General features: G+C 35.3%; 1 protein-coding gene across 1 annotated transcript; it reads right to left on the bottom strand.

The window, feature by feature from the left end:
- Positions 1-414: 414 nt before the first annotated feature.
- TMEM244 (transmembrane protein 244) lies at positions 415-15380 on the bottom strand. The gene is made up of 6 exons (XM_027683187.1): positions 15305-15380; positions 7252-7337; positions 6652-6725; positions 3187-3312; positions 1378-1422; positions 415-509 (listed from the first exon to the last, which is right to left on the bottom strand). Exons 3-6 carry the CDS (start codon positions 6716-6718, stop codon positions 415-417), a joined length of 333 nt encoding a protein of 110 aa, XP_027538988.1. The 5' UTR covers positions 6719-6725; positions 7252-7337; positions 15305-15380.
- Positions 15381-17498: the final 2118 nt, after the last annotated feature.

Below are 17498 nucleotides of genomic sequence, written 5' to 3'. Positions count from 1 at the left end.
GTGATTTATGCCAGATAGGGTGACTTTAAAGTTTTGCAGTGCTTGTGAGTGGTCAGACTGCAGCCTAAATTAGACCCATCATTTCATAAAACACAACAGATAACAGGCACCCAAACATTACATTCAAACATATGTTTTCCTTTTCCTTGTAGGATTTTACAGGAATGTTGCATCATTGCTCTTATCCTCCTCATGGCTTCTTTGTTTTTAAAAGAGACAGTGTATCTAACTATTATATTAATGGAAAATGTACATACAAAAGCTGAAAGTGATGACATTGACATTGCAAAAAAACATAAGATGTAAGAGGTCTGGCAAGATAAACATTAGACAGCTGCTATCTTCATTTTAATTACACTGTTAATGAAACCATAGAAATCATACAGATATAAAAGCAAGTTCTAATTTTCCTTTTCAAAAATCATCTAGAATGGGGTAAATGAAGTTGTCTTTGAACAAGCAGTATGCCAAAATCTGTCCTCCACAAATCATTGAAATTACTCCAGATCCTGAAAGAAAAGATATGGCTGTTTTGTATTAATTTTTATAGTGGAATACAAGCTTTATGATAAAACTTTAAACTGGCATTCTTTTTGTCTTCAATTTTTTTTAAAAATGGCCCATCTACTTAAATATTTTGTTCAAGGATTTACGTACCCACAAAGATACCAGACCCAGCAGCTGCCGATGCAAAACTAGTTGCAGGACAGGGAATTTATTTGCATCTCCCCACCATTTAGGAATTTACTGCAGCTGTTGATCTTTGTTATCCATCATATAAGAAAGAAGAACAGAAACCAGTTCTTTTCTCGAAACTATTTTTCAAGATAATCTGTTTTTCAATTACAAATCTATGATTTTAATTTTACAGAAAATTAAACATTCGGAAATGTACATTTGCCATTCACTTTGAAGAAATGTGATGACTGGAATTTGTCTCATCTATCTTAAATACCTGTACATAGTTTTTATAAAACTTGTCTCTGGAAGTGTGTGGTTTTTTCCATTGATTGTAAAGGGTATCAAGGAAGACTAGTTTGGACAACTGTCTTTTTGACACCTGCATTGAGATAGTTTGATTAGTCAGGACTTAATCATGACTTATTTCAAGTTATGTGTTTTCTGTTTGTTTGCAAGATTAACATAAGCTGAGCACATCCTGGTTTTAATTGAGATTTTTTTTTAAGATGATGCAAATGCTAGTCCAGCATTACTTACCTGTGTCATTAAAAGAAGTATAAATGAAAAACCTATATTTCCTCTTTAAATGTTGAAAATTCTCAGATTAGTGAGGCAACAGACAATCAATAGAAGCAATTCATACTATAAATAGTACACAGATTCTAATAACTTAAACTTTAAAGAATGTCATTATACCTAACGCCAGCCACCAGTGTAACATCAGGGGGAATTCAGACATAACTGCAAGAAGAAGAAAAGTAGAAATGTAAATTTTAAGACTGTAAGGATTGGGATATGTAAACAGTGCACTATGTTATCAAAGGTCTGCTTAGTTATGTTTCATAGATTATATATTTTACATGTATTGAAATGGCAAATGCTTTAGGTCCTGATTATTCAGATACCTGACCATACCATTAAGCTTAGCCATGTGAAGGATCCCACTGGAAGGTAAGTCTAAACCTAATAAGTGTGCTAAACCGACCTCTTAGACACCCTGCAAAAGAAATGCCTTCTTATTACTTACCTGTACACAGTTCAGCACTACAGAGACAGCATTTCCCTGCTAGAGTGCCTACATACTGTTACAATCCAAATAAATTAAGTAGCCTGACATTTTGTGTGTAATGGCTGATGCCATGTGTGACAGACAGCTGGGGCTGCACACTGCAGGCTAACACTATAGCATAGCATGCTCCCTCCTGGGCCAGGCACTGGCCCCTGCCACATGCAAGCTGACCCACATCTCCACTCCATGATCAGCTGCAGGGCCATTATATGTCTCAATATTGCCTCCCCCCAAAAAATTGACAGAACTGTAGAGGTAGTAAAGTGGGCTGGGAGGCAGACTGCTCAAGGTCAGCCAGCAGAGGTTTGGTTGGCCATCTGAAAGAAGAAATAACAAATCTGGGGCTGTTTAGACATCAAAATGCATCATCTATTTTAATGACAGATGCTATCTTCCTGTATAAATTATGTACAAAGCAGATTCTTTTGTAGTTTTTGTAAATTCCTTGATTTAAATACAGAAGTTATTAATGAGGAATAACAGTAGTTTAAATTCCAGGAAATCAAATTCAGTAGATGGGAAATTATGCTTAATTTTTTAAGATGAAGTCTCTGTTGGTCTCTGGCTTAATTTGTCATAGGAACTGGGGAATCTCCATCTGTCTAAAATGCTAGAAGACAAATGGACAAAGCAACAGAAAATGGAAGATTGATTACTATGTAGTAGGAAAGGAGTCCTAATTTGTCAGTGGTATTTTTCCTTTTTCTGAATTCTAGAATAAACATACTAAGCTCATTGAGAGAAAGAGAAAAGAGAAAAGAATTCCCAAATGGGGTCTGGCAAAAATAGAGTTAAGTTATATTTCCTAATTAGCCGTAGGAGCATTCTGCTAAACATCGTGAGAAGAGGAAGCAGGTTACCAGGTGCTGGCAAAAAGTGATGATGAGTCTCATTTACAGCAGCAGCTAGTTCTTTTTCTTTCCTTTGAGGGAAAGAGTTTCAGGGGGGAAAAAGTTTTAATGCTAAAATGCTTCATTTTCCTCAAAGAGATTTAGTTCAAAGATTTAACTTAAAACTTTGCATTGACTTTGCTGAAGCCAAACTCCTTTTTATTCTGAACTAGAGTTAAAGTGTTAAATGAGTAGATCTTAAAGTGTCAAGACATGAACAACTATTAATTTTTTGATTTGAAATAACCCCCACGTCCTAGATGCTGAAGTTGTATCTAGGCTGGATCTGTTTCATATGAAGTGTTAGACTGTGAACTGAACCTGTGATTTTTTTAATAACAAAATAGTGGTTTAAAATTCTGCAACAATCCAGAACAGAATTTTAAATGGGAGGATTGATATACAGGCATGAGTCAAATGGATGAAAAATAGAGATATATATTTGTTTAGCTTTAAAGAATATTAAGTTAGTCAAGTAATACAGTAGATGAATCATAGTTGATTTGTTGTGATACTATGCAAATATTTAGCAGTAAACCTACTTACCAACTGAAGTTATGATGATATGAATAATAGTAACTGTTACAGCATAATCCCAAACCCATTCTTCCACAACCAGAGCAAACAGCAGACCACAAATGAAGAAAGTTATTTCCAATGATATCACGAGAACTGTAAAGGAAAATAGGATATTTTCACCAAACACAGTTTTGAAAGGCTTCCTCTCATATAAATGATAGCAATACAATATAAAATGATAGCAATACAATGTTAAAATACCCGAGACAGTTATGCAAATTTTCTTACAGGATCACTGAGTTCAGTTTTGGACCTCTCACTACAAGAAAGACATTAAGGTGCTGGAGTGTGCCCAGAGAAGGGGAACAAAGCTGGTGAAGGGTCTGGAACATAAGTTCTATGAGGAGCAGCTGAGGGACCTAGGGTTGTCTAGCCTGGAGAAAAGTAGGCTCAGAGGGGATCTTACTGATCTCTACAAGTACCTGAAAGGAGATTGTAGCTGGGTGGGGATATGTCTCTTCTGCCAGGTAACAAGTGACAGGATGAGAGGAAATGGCTTTAAATTGCATCAGGAGAGGTTTAGATTAGATATTAGGATTTTAATTTTTTTTCACAGAAAGGGTTGTAAAGCATTGGAACTGCCCAGGGAAGTGGTGGAGTCACCATCCCTGAAAGTGTTTAAGAAAGCATATGGATATGGCACTTGAGGTTATGGTTTAATGGTGAACATGGTGGTGGTGCTGAGTTGATGGTTGGACTTGATGATCCCAAAGGTCTTTTCCAAACTTGATGATTCTATGATTCTATGATTCTGTGAAATATGCTTATGTTTCCATTACAAAGATAATTTCTAATTTTGCCACAGACATCTGCATGAGTTGTATCCTGATTTGCCCATAGACTTTAAAATGTCACCTATTTTATGTAAGAACATGAGAATTAGCAGGATTATGTCTATTGACAGGATTACACACAATTTATATAGCCTAGAGGAGAAATTTCATGGAAATTTTCCTCAGGGACATATACACTCTTTGTATATGGTACCAAATAGATTTGGTTGATACTGACATAGGTAAAATTTTTCTCATCTAAAGAAAAATTTTGTGCTTAAGGGGTTATGTTTCGTAAGAAACTTCATAGCTCTGTCCCTTCATTTCATCATATATTTATATAGTATATGTACCAGAATATATATATATATCACAACAATTTACAGAGACCTGCAAGGGGAGATATTGCAGAGAGCTAGAAGGTGAGCAGAGGCAGTCCATCCATACAACCAGAAGCTTGGTTTTTCTTGGTGCTGATACCAGGGCTGCCACAGCTATCATGCTGTCACTGTGCCTGACATTCAGCAGCTATCTCCGTGTTGTATTAAACTGTGAATGGGGATTACCAGCACAGTGATAATAACAAAATTATGGTGCCAAAATGGACTATTAAAGTTATCTGACCAAGAAAATTCCTTCTCTAGGTGACAAAATGGTACATTTCTGTCCCCTGATGCTTTCTCTGGAGTGTGTTGAACCATGCCATGCCACCAGCCTGTGGTGACCACCTCCTCTGACATGGGGTGCAGCTCTGTAGAAGTTATGGCACAGGCAAGCCAGGCCTGTTCTGTGGGCAGGAAAGCACATGGCATTTGGTGACCTGTATTCTTCAACACATCAAAGGAGTGGTACTTAGCTGTCAACTTGTTTACTTGCTATTATGGGTAACAGGATCAAACATTATCACTTTTAGGGCAAAGTTTGATTTTATGCTGTGTGGCTACCTGGGATAGTAGTGGGTTGAATGGAAAATGTGTGATGTCTCTTCTAGCTCTAGTCCTGATTTCCCATACAATAGGACATAATTGTGAGTTTGTAATTCATAAAATTGTCCATCTAAATGCAATTTGTTCTTCTTTTTAAGCACACAGGCATATAAAAGCAACATTTTTATTTGAATTGTTTATTTATTTTTCTTACCATTACAGTAACATAATACCTATGATTACTGTAGCTGACAGTAGAGAAACCATATTTTTTTTTTCAGTATATTTAATTTATACAGTGAAATTTAATTTGGCAGCATTTTGTGCCTTTCTATTTTATTCTTTTATTTATAGTATCTATTACTTCCTATTGTATTATAGGTCTCTCACACAGTAGTTTAAAAAATAAGAAAAATTTAACTGGAAAAGCTCCACGTGGAAAGTGGTAAATAACATTTTAAAAATGTATTATAGTATTTTTGTTTACTATATTTCATGAGATAGTATTTCTTTAAATTACGCTTAGCGTAGACAAATGCTGTAGAAACTTTTCACAAAACTGGGTCAGAAAGGATACCTCACTTCTGAGCTGACTTCCATCTTTATTCTGAGGTTGTCTTAAGACATAATTCTGTTTTTAACGAGCACAAGAGAAACTCTGAGTAAACTGATTCTCAGTTTGCAACATCATTCAGAGATCTTAATTCTAATTCTTAATTCTAATATTTCCTTAGACATTAATCAGATGCTGTTGAGTTTTGTGTTTCCGTGTTATTTCATTGGGTGGACAGAAAGAAGGGTGGAATACTAACTGTTTGCATGACATAGCTGCTGTCTTTGGCATATACACATGTTGCATCAAACTAACTGATAAAATTTTTAGGGAAAAAAATCATAATGAGATACAGTAATTACATTAGGGCCCTGAAAATTAATTCTAATGGAATATGCTTTAATTTTCTTTTCCACTGCTATAACGGAAATGTTCTTTCTTCGTCTGAAATCAGTATTGACACTGTACAAACATCCATGCATTTTTATTACTTTTTTAACCTGATGAACTAACCAATTTACTTTTGAGCTTTACATACTTTACCAAGGGGTTATGAGATTTGCCTTTGTAAAACAGATTAAAAATCTGGTAAAATTTTATGTATGAGTGTAATTTTTTAGGAATGACAGTTTAGGAAAAAGAATATATTTTCAGAGCTCCAGAAAAATTGCAGAAATTTGTGTTAGAATATATAAAGATATGTTTAGGGATTGAGCTATAATCAAAACCTTATATTTTAATGCCCACTGTATTCAAGCATTACCAAGCAAAATTTCAATTTGTTGAACATGACCTGTTCCTCAGACCTGGATCCAATGATTCATAAGGAATTTGCTGTAGTAAGAAAATTAAATTAAACAATTTTGTGGAGGAACTTGATGGAGAATAGGTAATTGTTCTGCAATGAAAATGAAGCATCCTGGCAAAGTAGAATGTTTCCTTCAGATGATGTGAGATCAGAAGAAGAACTCAACAAAAAGCCTAAAAATCACTTGAATGTTAAGTAGCAGTACAGAAATGAGAAGTGCATAAACATTTAATTGCAGTGTAGTTAATATACAGAAATCATTGGTGTTATTAAAACAGTTTTAAAATACTGTCCATTGGAAGACAAGTTTCTGTTCACATACAATATATATTCTTGACTGAGGGAAAAAAAAGAGAAACAAACTTCAGTTACCTAAATAATATGGGTTAATCCATGAGGGATTTGTCTTAAAATCAAAAGGTGCCAAACCATCCAACATTTTAATCCTGTGGAAACAGAATGAATAAATTTTAACAAGAGAGTTTAGTAACATCTTAGTGACTATATAACATATTATGGGTGTTTTTAAATAGGATTTCAAATTGAAAACTCTGGGTTTCTGCAAGCTCTCCAAGTCCCATTCTGAGTTGTGGTTTTGCCCTTGCCCACTTTTATTTATGACGTTTGGCACTATACATGCTAATCAATAACTTCCTAAGGGAGTATAATTTGTCTTTTTTATTGACTATAAAATCTTTTTTTTCCTTTTTTTACGTCATCTTTTCTCTTACGTTCAATAATTTACATGGTGCAAGTGCAAGCAAGTATATTAGAACCAACATTTTATGTTAGTTTTGAGTCTCTATTTGCAAATCTATGCATTTGAAAGAAGGTTCAGGTACAAAAATTTAACTGAATTTGAAAAATATGTTCACAGAATAACTGTGAACTTCCTTTAAACAGGCATATCTCTACCCATGATATCCAATTGCTGTATGCCAGCATATTAGACTAAAGAAAAGGAAATCTTACTTGAATACTGCGAAGCACACAGATAGGACCACATAATACACAGTGTAGAAAACTACTATGCATATCAACAGGTTCACCAGAACAACCTGCAAAAGGACATAAGACAGGAAAACCTAAATTCCATGTTTACATCAGGTATTGTCAGAAAACAATTATAGATTTCTATCATTCATAATGTGAAAAAAGAATTGTAAAATGAAATATTTAGGCAGAATTTTTGCTGTTGCTGATTACAGAAAAGTACTAAAACCTCTTTGGTACATTTCCGCTCCTAATGTGGTTACAATTTATGGCCTTTTTTTATCATATATTGCTGTATACCCATTATATATTGAATTTACATGTCTTCAGAAAATGAGGACATTTCTTGACAGTTATTACACTCTTTCTAATGGTTGTTTTCTTCTCTGCCTATCCCCTCCATCCAGCATCTTCTGATCTACTTTCCTCTAAAAAAATACAGATAGAAAGAGGTCATGAGAAAGACAGTGTCTGTAGATAGAATTGCTACCAATTTCATATTGTCCATCTTCAATATTGTGCTATGTGGTGATTTACAGTGGAAGGATGGGTGCCTACATTTTGCTTTTTTATATTAAAGCATTCCAGGTTTTGTTTTAGAAGTAGACTATTTTATAAATTCTTAGCCCAGGTACAGCTCACATAATGAGTTAAGACTTCTTGCCCTTTCTCCAATTTGGCTGTCAAATATTTGAAACTAGCAATGTATGTTTACCCAACTCATCTGGTAAGACACCTCCATAGATCTCCAAACTACCTACCATTAAACAATAATGATCTAAAAGGAACATCATTATTACAGTGATTCCATTATTAAGTTAATACACTTGGATGTATAAATATGGGCCCTAAGCCCATACATTTTAGTGTGCTCTGGAAGATGCCATGCTGAATGTCCCCTGAGATCAATGGAATTGAGCTAACAGCAAGAGAGTTTGAAAGTTTTGATGTTTTACAGGAGTTCTTCTCTATGTTGATCAAAAGTGAATTTAAAACGGAAAAATGAAGAGTAAGATGATGAAATGTACCAAATACAGGTATTCATTCAGAATTAAATCTATGAAAAGTGGCTGTGCCTAAATTAAGTAGTAAAATAACGAGGACTGTATCAAAATGGCAAGCAGAGACTGTAGACTGCACGTAGTGAAACATTATGTCAATGCAAAATAAGCCAATATTTACCTCTTTGAATGGTGACACCATATTTAAAATAGGAATGAATTTTAGAAAAAAAAAGGTAACAACTAATAGAGAATAGGACTCAGTTCTGAAGAAAGGTGAAAGGAATCATATATATGTAGGTTGGTTTTAGGGACCAAAGTAGGGGAAAAAAAGAATTGCACATTCATAGTAAAAGCAAGAAGAAGTATTTGGAGAACAACTAAGACTAAAGGAATAAAACCAAAAAAGACATGTATAAGATACTGTGAAGTTTCACAAATAATTTCCACTTTGCAATGCTTGAAAGAGGCCCGCTCTTTCTATTTATTTACCTTTATTCAAGATTTTTTTTCAAAACTGGTTATTGAGCGCCCTTATTGCCATAGATTTTGAGGATAAAGCTGGGTGGTGTTCTTGACACATTATTCAAAATTAATAACTTTTTTTTAGAGAAAATTTAAGGTATAAAATATTTTTAAGTCTTCATTTTTAAATAAAACACAGTTGCCAGGTGAGATTACAGTGAAAAATTTAAAACCTAAGCCAGCTTTAAAGTGCAATTTCCATTTTGATTTAGTTTGTTCTATGCTGGTAAGTGGAGCCCTTATTCAAGGAGGCAGAGACTCCGAGAAGGGCTGCAGATGAGCATTAGCTCATACTAGCTCATATTTATGAGTTTCTCTTGCAATATTGAGACACAAAAAAAGCCTTTAAGGCTTTGGTGTTTAAGGTGATTTTAGTTTTTGTTGTTTTTTTGTTTGGTTGGTTGGTTTTTGTTTTGTTTTTGTTGTTGGGTTTTGGTGTTTTTGTTTTTTGGGTTTTTTTTCTGTCAGCAATTTTTAAAGTAATTTAAAAAATTAAGAAGCTACACAGAAAAGACACAAAAGGGAGCTGATGGCTAGAAATGTTTGGGGTTTTTCTTCAGTAGGACTACAGCCATAAAGAGGTCAATCTGTTTATCTCTGAGGGATGATTTGATTATGATGGATAAGTACCTTCACAGGCAGAAAATACCAGGTACTTAAGGGCTCCTTAATCTATCAGAAAAGCCACAAGAAGTAAACAGCTACAAGTTTTAGCTACACAAATTCAAAAGATGCATGAAGGAAATGTTGAACTGTAAAGGCAATTAGCCAATGGAATAAACTGCCTCTGGAAATAGGAGATCCTACAAAGCAAAAGCAGATGCCTCTGTGGATGAAACTCCAGCTCTAATGCTCACTTCTGGCCTTGGTTGTGTGAGTGGTTATGTGGTAGATGATGAACTTACAGAAGCATTCAACATTGACAGAAGTGGGGATACTGTGAATTTAGCAAACTAATTATTTTTATATTGCTAAATGTTGTAGTTGCTAAATATTGAGTAGTGCATGTATGTCTCACAAGAAAAGAAGCTAAAGAGCTTTATTTTCTAATGATATAGAAGGGAAAGCCATCATACCTGTACAAACACGTATTTGTCAATAAGAAAATGTCCAGGATAGACTTACTCTTTTCTTTTTTTCCATACATCAAAACAAAGACAAACAAAAACTGAGAATGATTAATCTCTTCAGCCAGGTTGGTCTGAGGGCTAAATACAGGTCTTTTTCACTGTCTGTAGTCTTATTCTAAATGAAAATTGTCCAAATAACCCATTTTATCCTTTCTTTTCCACAGTGCACACCATTACTGCAGTAATGTTAATTGACTACAATGATGTGCTAGTTGCAAGTTTGGCAGCCATGCTATCTCTTCCTCCCCTGAAAGTAACTTTAAGCACTGAAGTTTAATCTTTGGCACATATTTGGTGGGAATTATTTTCATTCCACTGCTCTGAGCAGTTGCACTTTTCATGTAATTCTCCTTTATCCACTGCCCCCCCTCTTGCAACTGCCTCTGTGAAGCCTTAGCTGCTCTAGATGTAGATTCCTACTGTAATAAAACTGGGGAGACAGGACTGAAGGGAAAAATCACAGGACTGAAGGACGGCTGTCAGTCGATGACCTGTTGACCTCTAATTACAGTAGGTGAATTCCTAGCCTTGAAGTCAGCGACAAACTTTCATTGACATCAAAGCCACAGGAGTTTTCTCTTTGCACCTGGAATACTCTTAGTCCCTGTTTTAGGGAGGTAGTGAGGTATTAAGTATAGTGTGCTTTGCTCAGTTGAGTAAGCTAAGGAAATGCAACTAACATGAAAATGAAAACACTTTGAAAATTTTCTAGTTGTATCATATTCTACTTCTTTTTTTTATTTGACTTTGCTACAGAAATTTAAACATACATTTTTAAATCTCAGAATACTTCCTATTTTCAAACTATTTTCCCCTTTCTATATCTTCTGGTATTTCAAAGAAAAAAAAAACCACAAGTTTAAAACTACAGGGTTATTTATTATATGTCAAAACAACTTAAAGGAAGAATCTTAGGAAATCACTGGTGACATCAAATGTAGAATTTCATTAGACACTTCTAAGAATTATATCTCATAAATGGGACAATATCACATATTTTGAAGTAGTTTTTATAAAAAGCACTTTGCAGTACTTAGTACCAGCACTATAGTGTAAAGCGTCCTTTTAATTTTGGGTTTTCTTAGGAAGAGAACATTAAAGAACATTCTGTAAGAATGAAAGCAACAGCTCATTCAAGCCCCGCAGTAGTTTTCTAATTCTCTAAATACTATCTGGTGACATACAAAACTAAATAAACTCAATTCCCTTTACCTTGGTTTCAGCAGTTTTGACCTTGAGAGCCATGGACACATGATGAGTGAAAGGAAGTGCTGTTGCTATATTCTATATGCCAGCATCGGCAGGAAGAAGCAGTTGGTTTTCACCCCAAAAAACATTCTATAGGTAAGTATAGGGCAGAGTGAGGTGAGTTGATTGGATTAAACTGAATTGAGACAGGAGACATCTGTGAGTTAACTATAAGCCGCTGAAGAGCAAAGAGAAAATCCTACTAGCTCGTTTAATGCTCATACTTTTGTAGCTACAGTCAGCCAAAGCATAGCTATACTATAACTTAGCTGTTTAGACAAACATTGTTATTATTTTCTACCTTTTAATTGCTTTTTTTCAGCATTCATGTGATCACAGTTCCTTGGGGTTATTATAACTTCCTACTTTTAATTAGCTTTACATTTTCTAGCATTAATTCTATTGACTATAGATGTGAAGTGGTACATTCTTCACAATGTTCTTTGCTAACATTTTTCTTCTGACTATCACTTTATTGTATCAAGTATAATACACATTAAATTAGTTATCATTAGATTAAGAAAGTAGAAGGAAATTTAGTGTGCTTTAGAGCACATCCAACTTCTGCTGAGCAGTTCCTTAATGGATTCAAATTTGACTTTTTACAGGCACATTATGATTCAGAATGCTGTGTTATTTGGAAAAAGGAGACACTTCTGAAACTGAACCAAGAAAAAACTTCTTTTTCTGCTGACACTAACATAATATGTGTGAGTTTCATTAGGATTTTTTATACCTTTTTAGTCATACAAAATAAATGCTATCTGCTCTAAAATGCAGTTTGTGCTCAGCAAACAAGAGCTTTCAGTCACAGATTTGATAGCACCAGATTGTGAATACTGTCAGGGAAATTACTAGTAGTATTGTGTGAAATTCCTTCCTGTGCAAAAACACTAGCATGAAAATCTGTACATCAGTTAATTCCTATTTTGGGAGCTGAAGTGATGACAAAGAAATAGACTGAAACAAAATAAAACCCTGCAAATTAATTTACCTAAATGGTTGAAATAGTCACAAGTAGCAAATTAATGAAGAAATATTTGCTTGAAGGATTAAAAAATATTTGAAAAGGAGGAAAAGTGTTCATTCAAGGATCATACTATCTAAACCAAAGTATTAGCTGAAAACAACCCACAGAAACTTTTGCAGTAGATATAAGTAGCAAAATAATTAAAAAAGTAATGGATTGCATTAATCTAAGATCATTATTAAACCTAACAAGAGTTTACATTCACTGACTTACTTCTTCACAAAGAGTCAATTTAGCCAGACTGATGATAGAAACAGTCACCAACTTTGACTGAAATGTAATGGAAGTTGTAGGCATGGATTTGTTGGGGAGATTAAGAAGTTCCTCCCATTTCTATTGCACAGTTGAAAACTTTAAATACTCTGAGAGAACGGATAATATTTCTGCTGCATCCTTACTTCAAGATTGGAAACACCTGAATTCCAATTCAAGATTGGAAACACCTGGTAACCCAGTGAATAGGAGCAAATCAAACTTGGAAGTGGCAGAAACTGTGTGTGACCCAAAATACTGACTGAATCACTCAATAGTGAATGTTAACCATAAAGATGTTGTGTTGCTGTTAGCAACATGTTGAGATAATGGAATAATAATTTTTATATTATTTATTTTTCTTAAAATTTACTAGGCCAGATATAGGAGAAATGACAACTGCTATTCAGCAGAGAGACACAGAAGACAAGTTTTAATAGAAGTTAAAATAAATGATCTAATTTGGTTTCAACAAGCCCTACTTTTAAATACACGCTATTTTTTTAAGCATTACACTATAGAATTTTTTTATGGCTTTTAGGAAAAGTAGTACTCCATTACTTTTGAACCCCAGGAGTTTGTGCTAGTTGGCTTTACAGAAACACACAGGAAACAGTTATGTTGGTAGGATATCAATATCTGACCCTCACATATTTGAGAACAGTAAATAAAAACTGTTTTTTGACATTTGGCTGTACACATATACTTCCTTTGTAGTGATATGTAATGGATAAGAGACCTTAAAAAAACCTTAACTGCAGAAAATTGCAGAATGGAGAACACCTTTTAAAAGTAAAATTGAGGATACTTCTATAGGGTAGTAACTCTTTTTTAGAATATGATCATGGCATCTAATAGCACTAAGGTAGTACCTAGTTCCTATCTGCTACCTGGGCCAAAACAAAAAGTCAAATGCAATAATGAACTGTGAGGAAATTTTTATAAAGCTTACAGCTGAGTTTACTGCCTAAGCTTATTACTTAGGGTTTGTTTTTTGGATTTGTTTTTTTTTTAGAATGTTACCATTTACACCCACAATTTATCATGCTGTCAAATAACACTGTGAAAATAATTAACAACAATTTGAAGAACTATGTCATACAGCAATATTACAGGAATATCTCATATGGAAGAGAACACAGAATTTGTATTGCTGTTTTGATGATTGTTTGCACTAGAGCTCTGTGCCTTGAAAAGTATGGCTAGACCCAGAATCATATTTCTTAGGTAATTCCAAAACCTGAAAACCAGTTTTAAAATCAGAGAACTTACTAAACCCCAAGCTTACATTCATTATCCTGCAATCTTTAAAAAAAATAAAAAGATCAACCAAATGGATGCTGACTAGGTTGTGTGGTGAGAAATTTTTAATTAACTGGATGATGACATCAAAACATGTGTACTCTGTCTCCATCTGCTGATAGGGAGGAACTACATTTATATTGTGTACAAGGGTAGAGGAACTTAGAAAAATAAATGGTGGCCACTATTTTTGTTCTTATACTGCAGTGACTAGAAGAATCTGTCAGTGCAGTGAAGGGAACTAACTTAGAAAGTGTTACAACTTCAGCAAATATAGCTTAGTTGTATCCTAGGAAAGACAGCCCGTACAGTTTGGTGTTGGTCACATATACATTATACAGCCTTAATATGACAGCTTGGCTCCCATGTGGGAGGAGCCAGAATTGTGTGAGGTCTAGTCTCTACCTCCATGAGGATTAAAGAAATTAGGTTATTTCCTTCTTTAACCTCTGTTGTAGATGGATAAATTTTGAGGGATGGGAAATCAGAGAATCAGTGGAAGAAGGAATGTGCTTTGAATGTATCAGTCTATTCTTAGTTCCAAGTTTTGTTGAATTCCTTTTAACAATGTCCTTATTCTTGATAATACACTGTAAAAGAGCTTTCAATATAATTGATTAAAGAAGATGTGAATTTTAGGGACTTTCAGCTCCTGAAAATTGTCTCCTTGAATTTCCTTGTAAAAGCTCACAAATTCTAAAATGTTCATAGCACTAAAAGAATTCAACTCAAAAATTGGTATAATTCTTTCTGATTAGCAAACTGCAAATGAATTGGATTCTTTTTAGAGATAATTAACCCCAATGAGCTACTTGTATCTAAGGAGCTGGCTTAATTAATAGCAAAAATAGTAAACAACATCTTTTGTTTTGTTAACTGACACTGTTGGCTTTGTGAACAAGTACAATATAAAGCTTGAAAGCATTGGCAAAGAAACCAATTTAGTGGGCTTTATTTATTCAAACTAGAAATTAATTTTATTGTTTGTGAATGGTGTAGATTGATAGAACTGAAAATGAAGTCTTCTGTTTATCCAGAGAGAAGCTATAACACAATTGCAGCAATGTAAACTTTCCACCCTGGCCCCACTGTATGTCTAAGAAGCAAGTTTAATTGCCTGTATTTAAAAAAAAAATCAATATTTGGCCTTTCTGCTGAGAAGCTTAATGTGCTGATTAGCACAAGCCTACATTTTGAAGATATTCTGACATTTTCACTAGTGTTAGTGGGAATTTTTGGTAAGTACAGTGAAGCACTGAAAAATCTTTTTAGGACTAGGCCCACAAAAACTGAGGAGTGGGCTGTAAAATTGCTGCTACATTTAGAGGAAAATATATCATGCTGGATCAAATAGTTGGAGATAGGAAAGGCTGCTGCAGCTCCATGCCCCCAGGATGAAACAGTAGCAAAGTTGAAATGTATTCCAAGTAAGCACACGCACACATAGCACACATATATGTGCATATACATCACATATATGCATATATATGCACATATATACATGTATGCCACACAGATCACAGACAGGGTCACAAACCACTTACACAAACACAGACAACACCAATGGTCTCATTCTGCCCCCCCTCATTGGCTGAGTAGGTTGAAGGCCTATTAGTGAGAAGATATATTTATACACGTGCAAGGTAGCTGTGACCCAACTTCAGCAGCTGGGTCAGCACTCAATCTGCCCAGTAGTTGGCCTCTGGATCCCACTTTGTCCAGTTGCTGAGGCCAGGACATGCTGCAAATCCACTCCAGTTCTCACAGACTGGAGAGGCCTAAACTCTCACAAACACCCTTTTCCACACTTGCTCCTTCACCAGTCACCTAAATCACTCCTTTTCGAGCCTTCGGTTCTGCCTCTAAACATCTCATAATAAATGTGGGAAATCCCAAAGAACACTCTTTCCCTGCATCCCATACTGTGTCCCACCCCCTCAGCCTGAAAGATGATCCAGAGAGAAGCTCCCAGTGACTCATCTTGATGGGTTTCACAAAGGAGCAAAGGAGCTGAGGCTTTCCTGATAAAAACCTGGAAGGTGTTTGCTCCTCAGGAAGAAGTAATTTGTGTTCCTGCCTCCCACTGTATGTCAGTGCTTCTCTGGTCTTGCAGAGTTGGATCGGTGGTTTTCCTTGATGGGCCTGGGATTATCTCTTTTATAATTGATTCAGCTATAAATTTTATATGTTATGTGAAAGCTTTAACAAGTAAACACACACTATGTGTATACTGGCAACATAAAAGTGCCCTGGAGGCTCCTGGCTATGTAGCATGGCATGGCTGGTGTGTCCTCACTCCACCAGACAGAGTGGTTGCCCACAAGCTGCCTGAGGAACATGACCAAGGCCTGTGCCATCCTCCCCAGCTGTGCGAGCCAGCACAGGCAAGAACCTTTCCTGACACCATTTAATTCAATGTGCAACCCCATTTCTCTTCTCAGGAATGTTCCCAGTCACTGTTTAAATTTACTGGGATAGATGTAACTGTAAAGCCTCTACAAAATGACCTAATGGTGTCCCCAGCACAGTAATACATGGCACTAATTAACCATCTCTTTCTGGGGCTCTTAGGAGAGATACCAGGATTGATTGGGCGTGGAAACTGAACTCCTTTTTCATTTGCAGAAGTGTACCTTCTGATTGAAGGCCTGATTCCAGCATGGACAAAGTAGCAGAAAGAAATTTGCACTGCCAATAGCTATCATAAATGTGTTAATATACAAGTGGGGGATTGCTGGGGAAGGACTATTGGGACACTTATGTGTTCACACCTTTCCCTTCGCTGTCTAAAGAGAGAGTTTAAATAAACCTGCCTCAGTGCTTTTTCACTGGGTCCTTAGGATTATGCAGTAAATTATTCTGCATGCATTTTGTCCTGTTCATGGAGTATGCTTTTTCTGTTTATCTGTACTTGAGGAAAGTGATTGTTTTAGAAAGAGCAAGCTTGTCAGCAAGAGATGCCTGTATAGAGGAGTAAGGATAAATTATGTATTTTCTTATTAGATTGAAAAGCGCCACAAATTCATGATTTTTGTTATTTGCCATCTTTAGTTTGAACTCACCCTTCTAATATGAGAAAATACAAGAATTCTAAAACTGATCTGATGTGGAATAAACCACATCCTGGGTGAATTTCCATCTACAAAATTTTCTCATTTATCTTGATTTTTCTGCAATCATAGATACACTCCATTTGCCTAGAAAATAAAAATGTGTGTTGTTGAAACAGTTGTGTTATTCACATGCTTGAGTTCAGCAGGTTTGAAAGTGAGAATAAAGATGGCACTGGGACATTGTCTGTTTTCAGACTTGTCATTTCTAGAGAAAAATTTCTTCAATTTACAGGTAAAAACATATTTTTCCCAACTTTTTACTCAAAAACAATTTCGAATCTTCAAGTCAACCACTTTAATAAGATAGACAGCTTCTGCTCTCAGTTACACCTGTTGAACTTCATTATCTTCCGTTCTGCCCTAATTACATATAGACAAACTCATTCACTTGACCTCGTTGACCCTACCATTAGAACTTTAATTAACTCTTGTGAGTATGATTCATGGCCCAGAACAGAATGCAAGTCACTTATCACAACTAGGTTCGCAAATGGGGGTAAAGTATATTTTCAATAAATTGAGCAGTTGTCTGTGATCACTGAATGGGAGATTGAGTACAGATGCATTCAGTAACTCAGTGAAAAGTCTGTGTATATTTATATTTTGACTACTACAGTGTAAGCAG

The sequence above is a fragment of the Neopelma chrysocephalum genome, unplaced genomic scaffold, assembly GCF_003984885.1.
Source record: "Neopelma chrysocephalum unplaced genomic scaffold, ASM398488v2 Primary Assembly neopelma1_23, whole genome shotgun sequence".
Classification (NCBI taxonomy): Eukaryota; Metazoa; Chordata; class Aves; order Passeriformes; family Pipridae; genus Neopelma; species Neopelma chrysocephalum.
The sequence above is the reverse complement of the archived record's forward strand: the minus strand, read 5'-3'. Positions and strand labels throughout refer to the sequence as shown.

Bases quoted from the DNA above. Each gene is read 5' to 3' on its own strand.
- TMEM244 (XM_027683187.1), bottom strand. From the start codon at position 6,718: ATGTTGGATGGTTTGGCACCTTTTGATTTTAAGACAAATCCCTCATGG. The intron at 3,313-6,651 runs GTAACTGAAGTT...TTTCCTTTACAG, and splicing joins GATTAACCCATATTATTTAG to TTCTCGTGATATCATTGGAA. The intron at 1,423-3,186 runs GTAAGTAGGTTT...TTCTTCTTGCAG, and splicing joins TATCATCATAACTTCAGTTG to TTATGTCTGAATTCCCCCTG.